Here is a 20,917-nt window from a genome sequence, read left to right on the forward strand (position 1 = left end):
TTCTGCCTGAAATTGCCTAGAAGTAAAAAGGGGTGATACATCACCCAGATTATTTTTCAAAATCTCCCTCTTTCTAGGTCTCAAATGTTGGCATGTTTGCACAAGTTAATATGTCAGCAACATGGTGATATCTGAAACATGATAAATGCCATTGTCACCAGTCTAGGTCAGGCTTCACCAATGAGTAGCTCATGAGCTACCAGTAGCTCTCCTGTTTGCAGCCACGCCTTGTAAATTAAATTTTGCAAGGCTGAATTAATATATGTATACCAAAATTTAAAAGTCTGCATTTGAGATAAAAATGAGGTTCTTTTCAGCACTCATAAGCTGATGTTTGTGGAAAAATTGTGTACTTTGTAAAATAGATTTGAAAACTGATCTTTGAGTGATAACTCATGTGGTGCCCTGGATACTTACTACTCAGGTTTTTACCTTTGTACCAGGGCATTACAGCTATATCATTTATGTATTAACATGTACTGGTATTCCTTATTGCTAAAACAATCTTACATTCCTGTTGGCGACCCCTGTCTGAGGAACTGAGGTGATCACTGCTGCTAATCTTGTATGAGCTGACCATGTATGTACGTTTGTCTGATATACTCACTATTATAATAATACCACCAGTATCCCAGGTGATATTCATGGAGCATAAGTGGTTCTTATTACAGAAAAGGTTGGAGATCTCTGGTCTAGAAACAACCACAATGATAAAGCAGCTGTGAACTGTTAGAATCCGGGTTCTCTGGTTGGCACAGGTAGGTACTTGTGACAAGCAGGGAACCTTTCCTCTAGTCAGGGTAAGGGGTTACACTCCTAAAACAACCCCTTGCTCACCCTCTAGGTAGCTTGGCACGAGCAGACAAGGCTCATCTCAGAGCATTATAGGTTAAGCATTTGTGAACACATACAGTAACCAAGTGACAACACTACAAATGGACACCACACAGGTATTTATATTAAAAATAAGGATTCTTTATATAGGATTATCACAAGACCATTAAACGATTAAAAATACACAATACGCTTGCTTAGTTGGTAGAAGATTGCTTAGTTTCTCTTAAGTTCTTAAATGCAACACTTTAAGTCAATGTACCTTAGATGCGACACGCAGGGCAACAAAAGTGGTGCAGCGATGCAGATGCGTTGAAGTTCTTGGTGCAAAAGAAATAAAGACGGGATCTTCCAGATGCGTTACGCTTCTCCGATGTTGCGAGAAGACTCGACTTGATGCGTCAGCTACAGCGGCGTCACCCTTGACGAGATGCGACGACAACGGCCTTGGCAGCGGCACTCTTCTCCGACGTTGCGAGACGCTTCCGCTCGATGCGATGCTGCAGCGGCGACACCCCTTCTGCGAGATGCGACGGCAGCGGCTCCGACGGCGGCACGCTTCTCCGTGGATGCGAGGCGCTTTTCTGGATGCGGTGCAATGCGACAACTACGATGGCTGCGATGGCGACACGCTTCCTCCTCGATGCGAGACTCTTCTCTCAATGCGGTGCAATGCGACAGCTACGATGGCGACACGCTTCTTCGGCATTGCGAGACACTTCCGGAATGATGCGAGACGCTCCGCTCGATGCGATGCTGCAGCGGCGACACTCTCTGCGAGATTCGACAACAGCGGCTCCGACGGCGGCACACTTCTCTCCCTTGCGTCGCGCTTCCAGCTCCTTGCGACACGCAGTCCCTCAGAAGGCCCAACAACAGCAGCAGGCACTTCCAAAAGACTCTGGGGAGCTGGGGGTGAAGTCCACTGGTCCTGGGACTTCGTTCAGGGGGCAAGCTCAGTTCAAGTCCTTGGAGATCTTTTTAAAGCACAAGTTGGTTGAAGCAAAGTCTTTAGTAGTCTTTCTCCTCTCCTTCAGCAGCAAGGCAACCACTGCAGGCTAATCCCCCAGGTCAGGGACAGTTACTCCTCCTACAACTTTCCCAGTTCCTTCTCTTCTGGCAGAGGTTCTTCTGGTTTCAGCAGGATCTAATTACTTGGGAGCAGGGTCCCAATACTTATACCCCTAATTCCTTTGCTCCTCTGGGGTTGAGGGGCCTTTGCCCAGTCCAAACCAGTTCTTGAGCACTCTGTTGACATGACTCTGCCTTTCTATTCAGGGTGCAGGGCAGAGACATCAGCCGCTCCGCAGGAGGTGGAGCCAGCATTGTGGTAGCAGAGCACAGCCCTATTCAGAGCCCAGGTGTACTCCTCCCACCCATCTGACTACCAATCTTCCTATTCACCACCAGGCTACCTAGCCCTGCCCCTCTGGGTTTCCCCAGCCCTGTTACTCACACAACCAGACAGGCAGATACACATCATAGCAGAGGCGGGCTGAAATGGTCAGGCAAGCAAATACCAACTTTCTAAAAGTGGTATTTGCAAACACAGAATATTAAAATAAACTTTACTAAAAGATGTATTTTATTATTCCGAGTTCAGGCATACTAAACTCGAATTTCTATCATGTTCCCTGGGTCTGTTAGGATCATAGAATGTAACAATTCTAACAGCCCATTCTGGCCTATGGAGAACAGGTAGCCTTAAAATAGTGAAACAAGAAAATGGCTGTAATTCACTATTAGGACATGCCACACACATCAGGGCTTGTCCTACCTTATGCTTACAATGCACCCTGCCCTTGGGCCTACCATAGGGGTGACTAATATGAAGTTAAGGGAAGGTTTAGGGACTGGCAAGTGTGTGCACTTGCCCAGTCAGCATGACAGTACCAGACTGCACGCAGGTTCTGCAATGGCAGACCTTAGACACATTTTACCAGGCCGCTTCTGTGGGTGGCACAACCAGTGCTGCAAGCCCACCAGCAGCATTTGTATTTACAAGCCCTGGTGCACTTTACTGGGATCTGACAGTAAACCAAATAAGCCAATCATGGAATCCAACCAACATATACATTTTAAATAGGGAGCACTTGCACTGTGGCACTGGTTGGCAGTGGCACAGTGCTCTGAGCAGCTAACACCAGCAAAACACATGAGGCACAGCGACAAAAAGTGGAAGGGAGACTCACGCCAAGGTGCCAGGTCTAACATGAATATTTTGCTAAAACAGCATTTCTTGTGACATGTGCCTGTAGCTAACTCCAGTTGGCAAACAGTAGCATAGGGACTAAAGTAAAGCACTTCAGGGAGTTGAACAGCAGTGTGCTGCACGAGCACCAGACTACTCAACTTTTGGACTCGAGTGACTCAAATTCACAATCACGGTTAGTTCCCCATCCTCCGAGGCAGATACCTAACTATAGTAGCAGTAGAACATAGGAGCAAGAGCTGCTGGCACTCTTGTTTTCTTTGACGTGATCACTACGGCAGATAAATATACTGTGGTGGCCAAAGCAGAGAGAATGAATTTTCATCATTCATGATCATCAAGCGGATACTTCATAAACAGCAGTGAGACTGCATTCAATTAAATGGTGTTCACTCATCTGTACTCATATATACTGCAAACTTTTCTTTACTTTACAAATCATGTTTCTAAGGTCCTCTCTTGAGAACTCAAATAGTTTAAAAGAAGATGAGACCATTTTTCTGCAAGGGGCAGAAAAATGTGCTGTCAAGAAGTTAAGGTAAAATTATGTGGAATTTATGGCATGATATGGAATGCAGTGCTTCCAATATTACAAAATGTGTAGAGTCTGTACCATTCTAATTTAACTTGGAGATAATAATGATCTTGGGCTTAAACTACTTGGTCACAACTTTGTTTTCTAATGGAGGAATATCTTGCCTTTTCATAAGTCAAGTATCCCAAAACAAATTTTTTGTCATGGATGGCCCAACATCAAAAGAGGAATTTCACTAATGACTAACTCAAAGATGGAACCTGCCCGACACAAGGTCAATCCTGTCATGACTACACATTTCGGTGATTACCGATTTCAAAGCATTTACCACACCAGTATAAGATAAAACAATCCAGACCAGTTTCGCAGAGATGGATGTACATCGTCCTGATATTGGTAATGATACCTTTTTCATAATTAGCAAAGTTCTGCCACCTTTATAAATTTCTCTTTAAAGACATCTCAGGTTCTTTATAGAACTTCTCTTTCCTTAATAACCTTTTTTTTTTTTTAAATTTCGAAAATATTATTAAAGTCATTCTTATGAACATCACAAAGTTATTTGCCAATGGCAGTGAAAGATATATACAAATAATATCTCATAGTTGACAGGATCCTGAAGGGACAGGCATTCCATTTTGAATGAGAAGGGGCTGAGGCTATGAGCTATATTATCTCAGGTAACCCGGACAGAGGTCAACATGCAGATAGCCCGACGTAACTTATAATTTCAGAAGTACCCAGGGCATCTCTTTAGAGTATCCTGAGAGGAGCACCGGGTTCCTAGAGCTCTTGGATGGAAAATTAAAAAACGTATTGTACGATTATTTAAAATCATTACAATTACATTAAAATAAATATAATTTAAAAAAAAGCAAGCAGTCCACAGCTCGGCGGGGAACCACCAGTCGCTATGTTCAGCAGAGAGGTATGAAAGCTGTTCATCAATGGCAGTGATTTCTTAAGTATCCCCCCATGATGCATGTTCTTAGGCAGAATATGACCATGTACATGTGTTCAGGGGGGATCCGTTTTGGAGTCCAAGGTGGGTTGTTGTCCCCTTTATATAATAAATATAATATGTTTTAATATGCCAGAGGGAGCCTTGTTTAGTCTCAGACAATAAGCTAAAAACGTTGCATTTAATGTTAGGATTCGGCTGCAGGTCATGAGATAAACAATAATCAAACCACCTCCGCTTCATGTAAGGGTATATGATAAACTGCAGTAGGATGTGTGCAAGAATATACGAGTGACACAGAGAGCACGGTTTTAGAGGATATGAGAAGCCTTACCCAACAACGTCAATCATCCTGCACACCCATAACTTATTTACAGAAGTTCCAAGAGTTAAACAGTGTCTTGACAATGCAGAGCAAATTACCAAGGTAAACTGGACCTGGCACTCTTATTACACCAGCACTTGAGTCTGAACACCTGGCTAATAGTGATGGGGTGTGGTGCTTTTAATGTTTTCGAACCTTATTCCCCAATTGAAATTACCTTTGAGAACATCTAACCATTGTCACAGAAACATATACTAACTTCAAAAGACAATGAGATATTTGTTATTGTAAGTCTAAAAATTCTGATGTGAACAGGATCTCAAAGATTGTTTATGAGTGCCACTTTCCCAGAGTAAGCGGACTGGACCATATGCTAGGTTGGAAAAGGGTTCTGATGCCTTTTTCTATAGTAGTCAACTTGCACAGTAACACTGTCAAATAATTACCATGGGGGAAGGATTCTTGGTGGTATCTTGTTCAAGACTTATTGAAGTTAGGTTTTGAGCAACCTCTTTCAGATCATAGCCTGCACAGAAATTACCCCCTAAAAAACAAATAAAGAATATTAAATGAAAAGATGACGCAAGCCAGTCAGGAGAATCACAAAATCTACTTGAGAATCGTAATTAGCATATTTAATATATGTACAGCATTAGAAACACAGCATCTATCCATTCCAATTCAATTACATGGTCCCGAAAGCAATCAACATCTGTGCAGGAAGAGAGCTTCAAATATGCTCCTGTTGGATATGAATGCACTAAGAAGCTGGCCAGGTGGGATACACAAGTGATACGTCATGTATAGTGCAAATTTTACGTCATACACTCATTTGTGTAAAACCCTACGATAGAGATCGAAGTTGCTAGTTATCCATCCATCTGTGCTTCACATCTTAGCATATATATGTTTAAGGTATATAGATGCAGGGTTAAGAATAGTTAATCTATACTTTAGTATATGGTAGTCTATATTCTACAGTCAACATTTTTATAGGTCGATGTTTGTGCCTTAGAGATGTACTATTAAACCTGGTTCCTCTGCAGCCAAACTATTTTATTACAACAAATGAAGATATCAACATATTTATTCATGCAGTTGTATTGTATAAGTTTGTTAGTGGTGCCACCCAAAGTTTGTTACATTACTATTTTTGAAATAAAAGGTGAAACGAGAAATGAGTCACCTATTCATGACTGGATAGTGGAACATTAGATGTGGTAAGCATTACAAATCGGATTTACAAAGCCCACGTAGCCTATCTTGTGTGAAAACAACTCTGACGGGATTCAGTCACATCCAATGCTAGCATCATACTTTGAAGTTAACTCTGGCTTCAATGGGTAATCCATGATGGGCTCTCAGGATGGGGGTGGCATTCTGAGATTTCTCTGTACATAAGTTGATAAGTTGTGCTGCTGCATGGAGAATAGTTTGGATAGGGCCGAGGGGACACTTGGGGAGAGAGGCGAGCATCTCACTGCCACCATTTAGTTATGAAAAACCAGAAACTGCACCTCTGTCTAAAATCAGCTGGACGTATGGTAGGTTTAAAGGTTACAAATTGACATGTTAATGTGATGGAGTAGGAAAATCATTGCAGGACCAAGCCGTCAAGCCTCATTCCAGAGAAGTATAGCGAGTAGAGTTTGAAACTCAATCATATGAAATGTTGCTGATAAATCGAGGGCTACAAAGAGGCAGTCGTCACCTTTGGCCAATATTCGTACAGTATTGTATACAATTTACAGTGGATGGCATGCAAATGGGTTGAAAATGTAACAGGACATTTTTTCCTTAGATTTTTCTGAAGAAAATAATTTTAGAATCTATTAAGATCTGAAAGTCTATAAGATCTAAGTTAGCTTTCGCATCAAGAGTAGGACCAGATTTTAGTGTAGTGGGAAGTCTGCCTTCTCTTCTAAGGAGGAGTTCATAATTATTAAGCCTGGGCAAAGCACTACGCTACGCTCGCGTAGTTTGCGAAGTTTGCGCTACTTCGCACTACGCGAATTGCACCTAGCACAGTGCAAACACGCGTAGCGTAGTGTTGCGTAGTGCAGCGGTCATTTTTTGCTTGCTCGCGGCCCTCAATGTCAAGTTGGCGACCGCGAGCAAGCAAAATGACATCCCGGTGAGACTTTTTCCTCGTTCGCGATCAGCAACATCAAGTTGGCGATCGCGAGCATGGAAAATAAACCTCCCGGCGAGATTCTCAACGCGAGGAGGTCAGGTTTCTCATTGCGAGTGGTTGCGTATGCTCGCGACCGCTCGCGATGAGAAACTACCAGTCCGCGTTGAGAAAGCTGCCGCTCGAGTAAAAATCTACTCGAGCGGCAGAAAACTACAGCTCGCACTGTGCAAGATGCCGTTTTCAATGATTGCACAGTGCCGGTTGCTTGTCCGCACTGTGCAATCATTGAAAACGACATCTTGCACAGTGCGAACAGGGTACTACGTAGTTCGTGAAGTGCTACGCGTAGCTTGCGAAGTGCACTTTGCGTAGCTTCGTGTAGTGCTACTTCGCGAACTACGCCCAGGGTTAATAATTATGAGGATAAAGTAACCTATATCATGGGCAGAAGAATTTGCTGGGATAGAGCTGGCAAAATAGCGAGAGGGGTTGGTAGAAGCTTAGATTTTTACAAAGGAATGGCTAAGAATGCCTGTGGGTGGCTCACGGCTTGATTATTTTTTTTGTTCAGGCATTTGTTATTAGTTTTGCAGCTATAGAAACAGAAATGAAGCATAGTAAGGCGTGCAGAAGAATAGTTTTGTATGATTAAAATGTAAATATAAAACAATGCATAACACATACAAAGTTAGTGACCGCCCAGAAGCACTTTCAGCAGATCTGCCCGTGTAAAATAAATGAAATATAGAAATGTAAGTATTTTAATGTGGTATGGGGAGTTTTCGTGGACAGGGGATGGGGTTATGAAAGAGCGAGTACCCGGACAGCACTTTGCAGCATCCAGACCTTCATGAAAAATGTAAATCAAAAAAATGTAAAACAATTTTAAAAAAACATGGGGAACATGATGGTTGTTGGCACCGGGCTGGAAGAGGAGGGTGCCAGGGAGAAGTACAAAGAGTGGGCAGGAGAATGACCGTGGGAGACAGCAAGGAAACACATGCACCAGCAGAGAGCATTTAAAGTAAAAAAAATACTCCTGTGCTGTACATAAGAATAGGGAGGAAAGCCACTGAATCAGGGGCAGTAAAATGAGCCAAATAACAAATCCATCCAATTGTGAACAAGGTTCGGCCCTAAGCCCGCTCTGAGCATATGTAATATATTAGAGAAAATTGTTCTTGCCAACAGACAACTGCAGCTATCTGTAGTGGAGACCTCAAAATGGGTTTGAAGGCAGACGAACAAAAAAGAGCAGATTTCGCAAACTAAGGCTTTTGAAAAACGAATTAATAAAAACATAGGGAAAGGCCAATAAGTTTGGCCTTAGCAAGCTGGTGCAATGGTTACATTTTTAAAATGTTCATTGCCAGCATATTCCTCAAATGTAAATGAGGTAAAAAGAAAAAGGCATGTGCTTAGAATAATTTATTTTATATTTAAATAATCAAGCAGCACATATAACTTTACTAGGATTGGAAGGGTGCTTCCTAGAAGGCAGATGTACTTAGAACAGGTGTAGAATCGCAGTTTTGCTTTAGCGTGTATCACAGGAAAGTGTTATTCTTATTGATTCAAATAAAAGGTTCTATTTGCTCCAAATTACTATAACCTGAAGACATAGTTTAAACGCTCAAAACTAAAAAGGATAAAAATATAAAGAAAAAAGCATTGTGAACGTGATTGTTGGTCTTCAGCCCTGGCACTGCAGTGCACTTATTTAAAAGCAGGTATGCACACATGATCCAGGATTATAAAGCTGTTTGTAGACCAGACCAAAAAAAGAATATTGCAACATAAAATTTGAAAATCTAGAGAGGAACATCATTTGTATGAAACAGTACGATTGACACTCCAGGCCAAGAAACGTCCTAGATGGGGGCATAGCTACGAAAGCAGAGCATGGCGGCGGCTTTCTGCTGAGCTTTGTCACTACCTTACCATAAATCCGACAATCCAACGTCGGATTAGTAACGTGGGCACTCGGGCAATGCCTGAGGGGCCGGTATCCGAATTCCAGCTGTGGGTTGCTTTTTTTGAGCAGCCTGGGGGACCGATTTGTCAGTTTCTGCATTGTTTGATGCTGCCAGCGGCCCAGTGGGTGCCTGAGTAGCCTTTCTGGAGGCAGATGGGAGTCCATTACCTCCTTTTTATCAATGGCAGAGGCGTCGCTCCCTTTCTCTCGTTGGGCCGGCCCATTAATATATGCATATTGAGCGGGGGCAGGGGGCCTGAGCAAAAGTGGCCTTACTTATTTGCAGGTGTATCCCCCGTGTAAACTAATCCGTGCATTTCCCCACCCCCCTATTTTTTTTTACAAAATATCACCGAAGCTGTGTTTTGCGGAAAGGCACTATGCAAATGTGGGCCACTTTTTTTTAGCGTGCCCGGGCCGATTTTTAATCCCAATCCAACCCTGCAATACTCCTCCAGCCCAGGCAGAATCTCGACTGGCTAAATACATGATGGTGATCCACGACACCTCTGCAACCACCCAACATAAATCTGGAAGCGGATGGGGCGGCAACGGTCCACAGAAACAACCATGAAGGGAGGTGAGGCCTGGACACCGATGATGTGGTGGGCACAAGTGGCCCCTCACCTGCAGCCCACACTGCAGCGCAGTATGGGGGAGAGCGGACAGGTAGCACAGTTCGGCCCTGCTAAAGCCGGAGGCGATCGGAAACAGGCGTGCAACGCTCATTGGACTCAAAGGGCTTCAGCCCCCCCCCCCCCGTCATGTGTGGCAGTGCGGGTAGAGACAGCTTCCCGGGCAAACACACTTCACAGGTCTTTAAAAGACCATTTGCTTGTTAATGAGGCTTTGTTGTGTTTTTCACCCCTTCTTAGAGCCCCTGCATCTCCACTCTGCCTATTGCTGGAAGAATTAGGCCCCCTCGGATTTTTTCATAGCCCCCCCCCCCCCGCCCAAAATTTGGCTCTAGTTGCGACTAAGCTGCACGATTGAGGGTCCGGAACCACGACCTGCTGTCTGAAAGGCGCAGCCTCGCTAAGGCCAAACGCTGCACTTCAGTGATCCCAGGACCCCTGCGGATCCTGGCGGGGGCTTTGTGACAGAGGAGGCTGTGATGGCAGGGTTGGCTACCCCCGGAGCAGCCCCTCCAGTGCTGGAAACCACCTTTTGTTGGCGCCCAGAGCACCTTGAGGAATCAGCAGCCAAGCCTAGCAGGGGAGCTGAGAGGCAGCCCGGCCAGAGGCAGGCCTTTTCACCCTCCCCTCTTTTTCCGTCTCACTGGTATGCTGTTCAATGACATCAGAAGAGGCCGGTGAGTGCGGGACGAAGTGGAAGGGGTACATATAAGGGATGTGCTGGAGATTGACTGGGAGGGTTTACAAACCGGGTCCGGTGGTCCACATCTTGGTCAACAGAGGCACAGGCCCAGGGTTGAACCTTGAATTGGAGATTTGTGTCACTGAAGGTACAGACTCACTCAGGTCCCACAGGACGTGGTGACGCAGATTGGGGATCATCCCATACATAAGCGACTTTGAAGGTGCGGGACAGGGGACAGTTTCAGAGCTGACTGACATATTAACAAATCAAAGGCCAGTTGAAGGCCCCCTCACTACATTAAAGGAACTCTATTCTCAAAGACTCAAGATCGTCTCTACAGGTCAAAATAAGCAAAATTCGTCAGGACCACCATAACACTGTGAAGAGACTAACATAGGCTGAAGGGCACATATTGAAAATGGAAGACTGCTCATTGGCTTGTAGAAACCAATGCACCAACTGAAAGATTAGGATGCAGTGGGGCACTCCTGCCGCAATAACATTAGAACTGTGGGAATCACAGATGGGATGGAGGAGACATCTCCAACGCAATTAATCTCACAATGGCTGAAATCTTGGGTACCCAAAGACGAAGTTTATCCTTATTTTGCAGTGGAGAAGACTCACAGATCATCAGCCCCGACTTCCTCCTGAGGCCCCATCACGTCATATCATCTCCCAAAAATTCAAGTTTGTGGATAGAGATTATGTTCTTAGGGCCTCTATAAAACTGGATATGCTACTGTTCAATTCTACTCAAGTCCTGCTCTTCTGGGACTATACGCTAAAAGTCCAACAACAAAGGTGCACATTTTTGGAGGTTAAACAAAAGATGAACGCAATCCAAATACGATATATGCGTCTGTTTCCGGCAAGACTCAAAGTTATTTTCAACAGCAATACTCTCTTGGTCAATACTCCAGATGCTACATGGGTGAGGGTAGAGGAGCAGCCAGACTTCTGCTGACAGTAAGCTCAACCCCCAGGAACTAAAGGAGTGGTGGTGCTTTCGAGGGCTGAAGGCAGCTCCCATGCCGGGCCAGAAGAAGACCTCAATCTACAGCCCTCAAGGCATGCCAAAACACACGAGATCCACATCGATGGGCTCAAACACAGCATTTGGGGAAGCTGCAACACTCCAACCTCTGGACAGTGACTGAAAGTCACCTTGAGCATTAGATTCTGCAGAAGGCCTAATGACATCCAACAGGCGAGGGCTATCTGACTCTGCCTATTTTCTTTTATTGGTTTGTAAGTTTTGCGTTATGTTATGGGGCGATTGGTGAGAAGCATGGTGCACAGAAATGAAGATTGGATTTACCTGTCCAGTTGGAAGCTGTTCTTAGTTGATTCCGAGACAGATATTTCCAGTTCTCAAAGTAATAGGTGGGGATAATGCTATTTCTTTGTAAGTTGTTTTTTCTTATTGACAGCCATATTCACACTGGGACATTACCAGAACCATGCTGGTACTCACACATATCTCTGGTCCATAACTCTTGATGTCACTTCCAATTATGACTGATTATTAAAACACACTACTCCATGGCTATAGCCACATCTTGACGTGGAATGTTGGCCCCTTGTGGCCGTATGGCGGCTGTGAGCCGCCACACGCCATGGTAGGCATGTGCATGGGAGGGCTCCCTGCCTTCCTAGCACCCACCCAAGGGCGCTTCCCCGTGGGCCTCCCTTTGTGCAGCCCCCTCCAGCCACTCACCCGGCCACGTCATCTAATGACGTCAGCGCGCGCCAACGACATTAGATGAAGTCAGACGCGCGGGAAGCCATTTGCTTCCAGGACGTCCAAGAAGATGAGGTAAATTTCTCCTTGGGGTAAAGGAAAGGGTTTTATGTTCCTCTGATGTCTCTTAGGAGCATTCCTGCTGCACGATTGCGGAAGGGGCGCAATTTTGTAGCAGAAATGTCAACTAGACACAAGGGTTTGTTTTTTTGGGATCAATTTCGTGTTTCAGGGAGCGGCCCCTTGGGGAAGGGTCGCTCCCCTTAATGGGTGTAATTATGCTTGCGTTTATGCCCCCCTTGGGGGCAGATCAGCCTTATGTTTTTAGGCCCAGGCAGAAGCCATTAGACACCAGGGATTTTATTTGGCAATGTCAGGGAGTGGCCTCTTGGGCTAGGGTCGTTCCACTTTATTGGGGTAATTATTTCTGTCCGTTTCTGCCCCCCCTTAGGGGCAGGTAGGCCTTATGTTTTTAGGCCCATCTGCCCAAGAGGGCAGTAGCCACTAGACACCAGGGACTTATTAATCAATTTTGGCGATGTTGGGGAGCGGACTCTTGGGCAAGGGTCGCTCCCCATTACTGGGGTGATTATTTTGCCCATTTCTGCATCCCTTGGAAGCAGATCGGCCTTTTGTTTTTAGGCCCATCTGCCCCTAATGTGGGCAGAAACCACTAGACACCAGGGATTTCTTTTTTTAAATCAGTTTTGGCAATGTTGGGGAGATGCCCCTTGGGGAACGGTCGCATCCCTTCATTGGGGTGATTTTTTGGGCCATTTCTGCACTCCTTGGGGGTATCGGCAGTATATGTTTAGGCCCATCTGCCCCCCAAAGGGATCAGAAGCCACTGGACACCAGGTATTTCTTTATGGATCAATTTCGGAGATGTTGGAGGGCGGCCCCTTGGGCAAGGGCGGCTACCCATTACTGGGGTGATTATTTTGGCAGTTTCTGCCCAAATTGGGAGCAGATAGGCCTATGTCTTTAGCCCCTTTGTACCCAAGAAGGGCAGAAGCCACTAGACACCGGGGAAGTTGGTTTCACTAAGTTGTTTTTTGGGAGAGGCCCCTTTTGGCAGTGCATGTTTTAGCTTTATTTTTAGGCTCATCTGCCCCCCAGCTTGGCTGGTAAATTGTGGTGCATTGTTTGCATATGTGATTGTAATGTTTTATTTCTTTTTGTTGTAGTGCAAAGCTTTGATTCCCATTTGCTGTTTCGGCAGTGGTTGATCTGCAGTTTACGTAGTTGCAGGTGTTTGGTAAGAAAACATTTTTTGTTGTGTTTACTCCAGTTGAGTATTATTGTCATGCATTAATACATTTTTTGTGGTGTCATAATAGCAGCATATTTAGCTTATGTTTTGAGTGTGAAATTGTTTTTGGATTTTTGCACGATGTGTATTGCATTGTTGGTTTTTGCTGCGTCTGTGCAGAGTAGGTGGTGGTGAGTCTATGGTTTTCTGGCAAGTGAGTGGTATTGTTTTGGAGTACATAGGCCTTTGTGATAAAGGCACTTTTTTTATTACTTAATTTACTAAGTGTTTGTTGTTGTTGACTTGTTCGTCAAGTTACTCTTATTAGTAAGGATTATAGCTAGCCATAGGATTACTGCTCAGCAGGTGGTTGGTATTCTTTTTGAATCTTCCTCTGACCATGATTATGAGACTGACAGTGCATCTGAGTCAGAGGAGGAAGTGCAAGATTCTGGCAGTGAGTTTTCTGTCCTAGAGGAATCATCTGATGATGAAGCTACTCTCAGTGCGAATGAAGCTACTCTCAGTGCGGATGACGTTCCTGTTTTAGAGGAGGACACTGATGTGTTGATGGTGCAGTAAGAGGCATCTGTATTGCAGCCTGGCGCTGCAAGACTTCGCATTGGAAGTGCTGGACTCTGGGTTGTTACAAACATGGTGCAGCTGGTGTTGCCTGCCTTTGGTGGTGATGCAGAGTGTAGAGTGAGTTGTGAAAATGTTTCGCCTATACAGTTTTTTCAGTTATTTATGGATGATGTATTTTGGGCGGAGATTGTTGGGCAGACTAATTTGTATGCTGAACAGTTTTTGAGGGACAATAGTGTTAGACTTAGGCCCCGCCCCAGAGCTACTCGGTAGACTGGACTCCAAAAAATCTGGATGAAATGAAGACGTTTTTGGGTTTAACTGTTCAATGGGCTTGATAAGGAAGCCATCCCTGTCTTCATATTGGTCTACCAGTCCCTTGATGGCAACGGCCATATTTCCTGTAATCGAGTCGAGATCGGTATTTACTTTTTCTTCGGATGGTGCATTTTGTTGATAATGTTTCGGCGTTGCCACGAGATCACCGTGACTGTTACAGTCTTTTTACGATTCGGCCTGTCCTTAATCACTTTGTAGATCGATTTTCAGAGATCTATACTCCAGGGAAAGAAATAGCTGTTGATGAGTCTTTGGTCCTGATCAAGGGCCGTTTGGTTTTTAGGCAGTACACTCCTAGCAAGAGGACCTCACATTTCGACTGACAAATGCAGTTTAAATCCATACTGCAGGTGCACTGTTTTTAATCCTGACAGCGAGAACACACAAATAAAGCACATTACTGCTCTCTCTAGTTAGTATTAAATCACTCCCTATACGTTTAAAAACTTTTTGTTGCGCTGCGCCTTCATCCAATCCCATTTTCTCTCATCTGGTTAATGTAGAATATCCTTTTAGAGAAGATACCAAAAACATTGTTGAGCTCCTCACTCTCAGAGAGGGGGTTGTAGCCCTTGGGGGAACTAGGTTTTTCCACCAAGAGGAGAATCCCAAATGATGAAGCATGCCACCTTTAGTGGGTGAGGGTTTACGTCTTGAAAGGGATTATCTCACAGTTTGCTCTGTGTGATTTTGTCTGTGTATTTCTTCATTTATTTTTCCACAAGAGACGCAAGGATTTTCTATGGTATATTATAGATTGAAAGATCACCACTTTCCCGATTTAATTCCTCCTGCACCCCAAAAAACTAATCTCTATACGAGATGAAGAGTCTGTTTACGAAGAGGTATGCGGAGAAAGAGTTGAATGCACTGTGCTGATTGTCCTTCTAATCCTGGACTGTGTGTGCCCACATGTTTCAGATTGTATCACACTCAAAAGTTTCTGGGGGCAACCGTGAGTCACCACTGTTGTGTTTGTAGTTGTTTGTCAGTGAGAGTGAGTGAGTCAGTGAGAGTGAGTGAGTCAGTGAGTCAGTGAGAGTCAGTGAGTCAGTGAGAGTGAGTCAGTCAGTGAGAGTGAGTCAGTCAGTGAGAGTGAGTCAGTGAGTGAGAGTGAGTCAGTGAGTGAGAGTGAGTCAGTGAGTGAGAGTGAGTCTGTCAGTGAGAGTGAGTCTGTCAGTGAGTGAGAGTGAGTCTGTCAGTCAGTGAGAGTGAGTCAGTCAGTCAGTCAGTGAGTGAGAGTGAGTGAGAGAGGGGGAGAGTCTGTCAGTGAGAGTGAGTGGGTCAGTCAGTGAGAGTGAGTCAGTCAGAGTGGGAGAGTCTGTCAGTGAGAGTCTGTCAGTCAGTGAGAGAGTGGGAGAGTCAGTCAGTGAGAGAGTGTCAGTGAGAGTGAGTCAGTCAGTGAGAGTGAGTCAGTCAGTGAGAGTGAGTCAGTCAGTGAGAGTGAGTCTGTCAGTCAGAGAGAGAGAGAGAGTGGGAGAGTCAGTCAGTGAGAGAGAGTGGGAGAGTCAGTGAGAGAGAGTGGGAGAGTCAGTCAGTGAGAGAGAGTGCGAGAGTCTGTCAGTGAGAGTGAGTCAGTCTGTCGGTGAGTCTGTCAGTGAGAGAGGGGGAGAGTCAGTGAGAGTCTGTCATTGAGAGTGAGTCAGTGAGAATGAGTCAGTCAGTGAGAGTGAGTCAGTCAGTCAGTGAGAGTGAGTCAGTCAGTCAGTGAGAGTGAGTGGGTCAGTGAGAGTGAGTGAGTCAGTGAGAGTGAGTGAGTCAGTGAGAGTGAGTCAGTGAGAGTGAGTCAGTCAGAGTGGGAGAGTCTGTCAGTGAGAGTGAGTCAGTCAGTGAGAGTGATTCAGTCAGTGAGAGTGAGTCAGTCAGTGAGAGTGAGTCAGTCAGTGAGAGTGAGTCAGTGAGTGAGAGTGAGTCAGTGAGTGAGAGTCAGTCAGTGAGTGAGAGTCAGTCAGTGAGTGAGAGTCAGTCAGTGAGTGAGAGTCAGTCAGTGAGTGAGAGTCAGTCTGTCAGTCAGTCAGTGATAGTGTGTGAGTCAGTCAGTGAGAGAGAGTGGGAGAGTCTGTGATAGTGTGTGAGTCAGTCAATGAGAGAGAGTGGGAGAGTCTGTGAGAGAGAGTGGGAGAGTCAGTGAGAGAGAGTGGGAGAGTCTGTCAGTGAGAGTCTATCAGTGAGAATGAGTCAGTCTGTCAGTGAGAGTCTGTCAGTGAGAGAGGGGGAGAGTCAGTGAGAGTCTGTCAGTGAGTGAGAGTGAGTCAGTCAGTGAGTGAGAATGTGTGAGTCAGTCAGTGAGAGTCAATCAGTGAGAGAGTGAAAGTGTCAGTCAGAGTCTGTCAGTGATCGTGAGTCAGTCAGTGAGAGTCTGTTAGTGAGAGTCAGTCAGTGAGAGTGAGTGTCAGTGAGAGTGAGTGAGTCAGTCAGTGAGTGAGAGAGGGGGAGAGTCAGTCAGTGAGAGTGTCTGTCAGTGAGAGTGAGTGGGTCAGTCAGTGAGAGTGGGTCAGTCAGTGAGAGTGAGTCAGTCAGAGTGGGAGAGTCTGTCAGTGAGAGTGAGTCAGTCAGTGAGAGTGAGTCAGTCAGTGAGTGAGAGTCAGTGAGTGAGAGTCAGTCAGTAAGTGAGAGTGAGTCTGTCAGTCAGTCAGTGAGAGTGTGTGAGTCAGTCAGTGAGAGAGAGTGTGTGAGTCAGGCAGTGAGAGAGAGTGGGAGAGTCAGTAAGTGAGAGAGAGTGGGAGAGTCAGTCAGTGAGAGAGAGTGGGAGAGTCTGCCAGTGAGAGTCTATCAGTGAGAGTGAGTCAGTCTGTCAGTGAGAGTCTGTCAGTAAGAGAGGGGGAGAGTCAGTGAGAGTCTGTCAGTGAGAGTCAGTGAGTAAGAGAGAGTCAGTCAGTGAGTGAGAATGTGTGAGTCAGTCAGTGAGTGTGAGTGAGTCAGTGAGAGAGAGAGTGGGAGAGTCAGTCAGTGAGAGTCAATCAGTGAGAGAGTGAAAGAGTGTCAGTGAGAGTCTGTTAGTGAGAGTCAGTCAGTGAGAGTGAGTGAGTCAATCAGTGAGAGAGTAAAAGAGTGTCAGTGAGAGTGAGTCAGTGAGAGTGAGTCAGACAGTGAGAGTGAGTCAGTCAGTGAGAGTGAGTCAGTCAGTCAGTGAGAGTCAGTCAGTAAGTGAGAGTGAGTCTGTCAGTCAGTCAGTGAGAGTGTGTGAGTCAGTCAGTGAGAGTGAGTCAGTCAGTGAGTGAGAGAGAGTGGGAGAGTCTGTCAGTGAGAGGCTATCAGTGAGAGTCAGTTAGAGAGGGGGAAAGTCAGTGATAGTGAGTGAGAGTGTGTGAGTCAGTGCGTGAGTGAGTCAGTGCGTGAGTGAGTCAGTCAGTGAGTCAGTCAGTGAGAGAGAGTGGGAGTCAGTCAGTGAGAGAGAGAGTGGGAGAGTGTCAGTGAGAGTCTGTCAGTCAGTGAGTGTCTGTCAGTGAGAGTGAGTGGGTCAGTCAGTGAGAGAGTGAGTCAGTGAGAGAGAGTGGGTCAGTCAGTGAGTGAGAGTCAGTGAGAGTTTGTCACTGAGAGTGAGTGAGTCAGTGAGAGTGAGTCAGTCAGTGAGAGTGAGTCTGTCAGTCAGTGAGAGTGAGTCAGTCAGTGAGTGGGAGAGAGTGGGAGAGTGTCAGTCAGTGAGAGTGAGTGGGTCAGTGAGCCAGTGAGAGTGAGTGAGTCAGTGAGAGTGAGTGAGTCAGTGAGAGTGAGTGAGTCAGTGAGAGTGAGTGAGTGAGTCAGTGAGAGTGAGTGAGTCAGTGAGAGTCAGTCAGTAAGTGAGAGTGAGTGTCAGTGAGAGAGAGTGAGTCAGTCAGTCAGTGAGTGAGAGAGAGAGGGGGAGAGTCTGTCAGTGAGAGTCTGTCAGTCGATGAGAGAGTGGGAGAGTCAGTCAGTGAGAGTGTCTGTCAGTGAGAGTGAGTGGGTCAGTCAGTGAGAGTGAGTCAGTCAGAGTGGGAGAGTCTGTCAGTGAGAGTCTGTCAGTCAGTGAGAGAGTCAGTCAGTGAGAGAGTCTGTCAGTGAGAGTGAGTCAGTCAGTGAGTGAGAGTCAGTCAGTGAGTGAGAGTCAGTTAGTAAGTGAGAGTGAGTCTGTCAGATAGTCAATGAGAGTGTGTGAGTCAGTCAGTGAGAGAGAGTGGGAGAGTCAGTCAGTGAGAGAGAGTGGGAGAGTCAGTCAGTGAGAGAGAGTGGGAGAGTCAGTCAGTGAGAGAGAGTGGGAGAGTCTGTCAGTGAGAGTCTGTCAGTGAGAGAGGGGGAGAGTCAGTGAGAGTCTGTCAGTGAGAGTGAGTCAGTCTGTCAGTGAGAGTCTGTCAGTGAGAGAGGGGGAGAGTCAGTGAGAGTCTGTCAGTGAGAGTCAGAGAGTGAGTCAGTCAGTCAGTGAGAATGTGTGAGTCGGTCAGTGAGTGTGAGTGAGTCAGTGAGTGAGAGAGAGAGAGAGTGGGAGAGTCAGTTAGTGAGAGTCAATCAGTGAAAGAGTATCAGTGAGAGTCTGTCAGTGATCGTGAGTCAGTGAGTCTGTTAGTGAGAGTCAGTCAGGGAGAGTGAGTGAGTCAGTCAGTGAGAGTCAATCAGTGAGAGAGTCTGTCAGTGAGAGTGAGTCAGTCAGTGAGAGTGAGTCAGCCAGTGAGTGAGGCAGTCAGTGAGTGAGAGTCAGTCAGTAAGTGAGAGTGAGTGAGTCTGTCAGTCAGTCAGTGAGAGTGTGTGAGTCAGTCAGTGAGAGAGAGTGGGAGAGTCAGTCAGTGAGAGAGAGTCAGTCAGTGAGAGAGTGGGAGAGTCAGTCAGTGAGAGTGTCTGTCAGTGAGAGTGAGTGGGTCAGTCAGTGAGAGTGAGTCAGTCAGAGTGGGAGAGTCTGTCAGTGAGAGTCAGTCAGTAAGTGAGAGTGAGTGTCAGTGAGAGAGAGTGAGTGAGTCAGTCAGTGAGTGAGAGAGAGAGGGGAGAGTCTGTCAGTGAGAGTCTGTCAGTCAGTGAGAGAGTGGGAGAGTCAGTCAGTGAGAGTGTCTGTCAGTGAGAGTGAGTGGGTCAGTCAGTGAGAGTGAGTCCGTCAGAGTGGGAGAGTCTGTCAGTGAGAGTCTGTCAGTCAGTGAGAGAGTCAGTCAGTGAGAGAGTCAGTCAGTGAGAGAGTCTGTCAGTGAGAGTGAGTCAGTCAGTGAGAGTGAGTCAGTCAGTGAGAGTGAGTCAGTCAGTGAGAGTGAGTCAGTCAGTGAGAGTGAGTCAGTCAGTGAGAGTGAGTCAGTCAGTGAGAGTGAGTCAGTCAGTGAGAGAGTCAGTCAGTGAGAGAGTCAGTCAGTGAGAGAGTCTGTCAGTGAGAGTGAGTCAGTCAGTGAGAGTGAGTCAGTCAGTGAGTGAGAGTCAGCTAGTAAGTGAGAGTGAGTCTGTCAGTCACTCAGTGAGAGTGTGTGAGTCAGTCAGTGAGAGAGAGTGGGAGAGTCAGTCAGTGAGAGAGAGTGGGAGAGTCTGTCAGTGAGAGTCTATCAGTGAGAGTGAGTCAGTCTGTCAGTGAGAGAGGGGGAGAGTCAGTGAGAGTCTGTCAGTGAGAGTCAGAGAGTGAGTCAGTCAGTCAGTGAGAATGTGTGAGTCAGTCAGTGAGTGAGAGAGGGAGAGTCAGTCAGTGAGAGTCAATCAGTGAGAGAGTGAAAGAGTATCAGTGAGAGTCTGTCAGTGATCGTGAGTCAGTGAGAGTCTGTTAGTGAGAGTCAGTCAGGGATAGTGAGTGAGTCAGTCAGTGAGAGTCAGTCAGTGAGAGTGAGTCAGCCAGTGAGTGAGGCAGTCAGTGAGTGAGAGTCAGTGAGTGAGTCAGTGAGTGAGAGTCAGTCAGTAAGTGAGAGTGAGTGAGTCTGTCAGTCAGTCAGTGAGAGTGTGTGAGTCAGTCAGTGAGAGAGAGTGGGAGAGTCAGTCAGTGAGAGAGAGTCAGTCAGTGAGAGAGTGGGACAGTCAGTGAGAGAGTGGGAGAGTCAGTCAGTGAGAGTGTCTGTCAGTGAGAGTGAGTGGGTCAGTCAGTGAGAGTGGGTCAGTCAGTGAGAGTGAGTCAGTCAGTGAGAGTGAGTCAGTCAGTGAGAGTGAGTCAGTCAGTGAGAGTGAGTCAGTCAGTGAGAGTCAGTCAGTCAGTGAGAGTCAGTCAGTCAGTGAGTGAGTGAGAATGTGTGAGTCAGTCAGTGAGTGTGAATGAGTCAGTGAGTGAGAGAGAGTGGGAGAGTCAGTCAGTGAGAGTCAGTCAGTGAGAGAGTGAAAGAGTGTCAGTGAGAGTGAGTGGGTCAGTCAGTGAGAGTGAGTCAGTCAGTGAGAGTGAGTCAGTCAGTGAGAATGAGTCAGACAGTGAGAGTGAGTCAGTCTGTGAGAGTGAGTCAGACAGTGAGACTGAGTGAGTCAGTGAGAGTGAGTCAGTCAGTCAGTGAGACTGAGTCAGTCAGTCAGAGAGACTGAGTCAGTCAGTGAGTGAGTGAGTGTGGGAGAGTCTGTCAGTGAGAGTCTATCAGTGAGAGTCAGTGAGAGAGAGGGAAAGTCAGTGAGCGTTTGTCAGTGAGAGTCAGTGAGTGAGTCAGTGAGTGAGAGTGTGTGAGTCAGTGAGTGAGTCAGTCAGTCAGTGAGTCAGTGAGAGAGAGAGTGGGAGTCAGTTAGTGAGTGAGAGAGAGTGGGAGAGTGTCAGTGAGAGTCTGTCAGTCAGTGAGTGTCTGTCAGTGAGAGTGAGTGGGTCAGTCAGTCAG

General features: G+C 46.2%; 1 protein-coding gene across 4 annotated transcripts in view; it reads right to left on the minus strand.

The window, feature by feature from the left end:
• LOC146823047 (uncharacterized) overlaps nucleotides 1-20,917 on the minus strand; it is a 230,421-nt gene that overhangs the window by 97,368 nt on the left and 112,136 nt on the right. For all 4 annotated transcript variants that reach the window (XM_085607251.1, XM_085607250.1, XM_085607253.1 and 1 more), the window contains one exon: nucleotides 5,314-5,411. In XM_085607251.1, the coding sequence (XP_085463377.1) occupies nucleotides 5,314-5,411 (98 nt within the window). The remainder of the gene's footprint in view (nucleotides 1-5,313; nucleotides 5,412-20,917) is intronic.

Source organism: Triturus cristatus, chromosome 5_2 (assembly GCF_964204655.1).
Source record: "Triturus cristatus chromosome 5_2, aTriCri1.1, whole genome shotgun sequence".
In the NCBI taxonomy this organism is placed as follows: domain Eukaryota; kingdom Metazoa; phylum Chordata; class Amphibia; order Caudata; family Salamandridae; genus Triturus; species Triturus cristatus.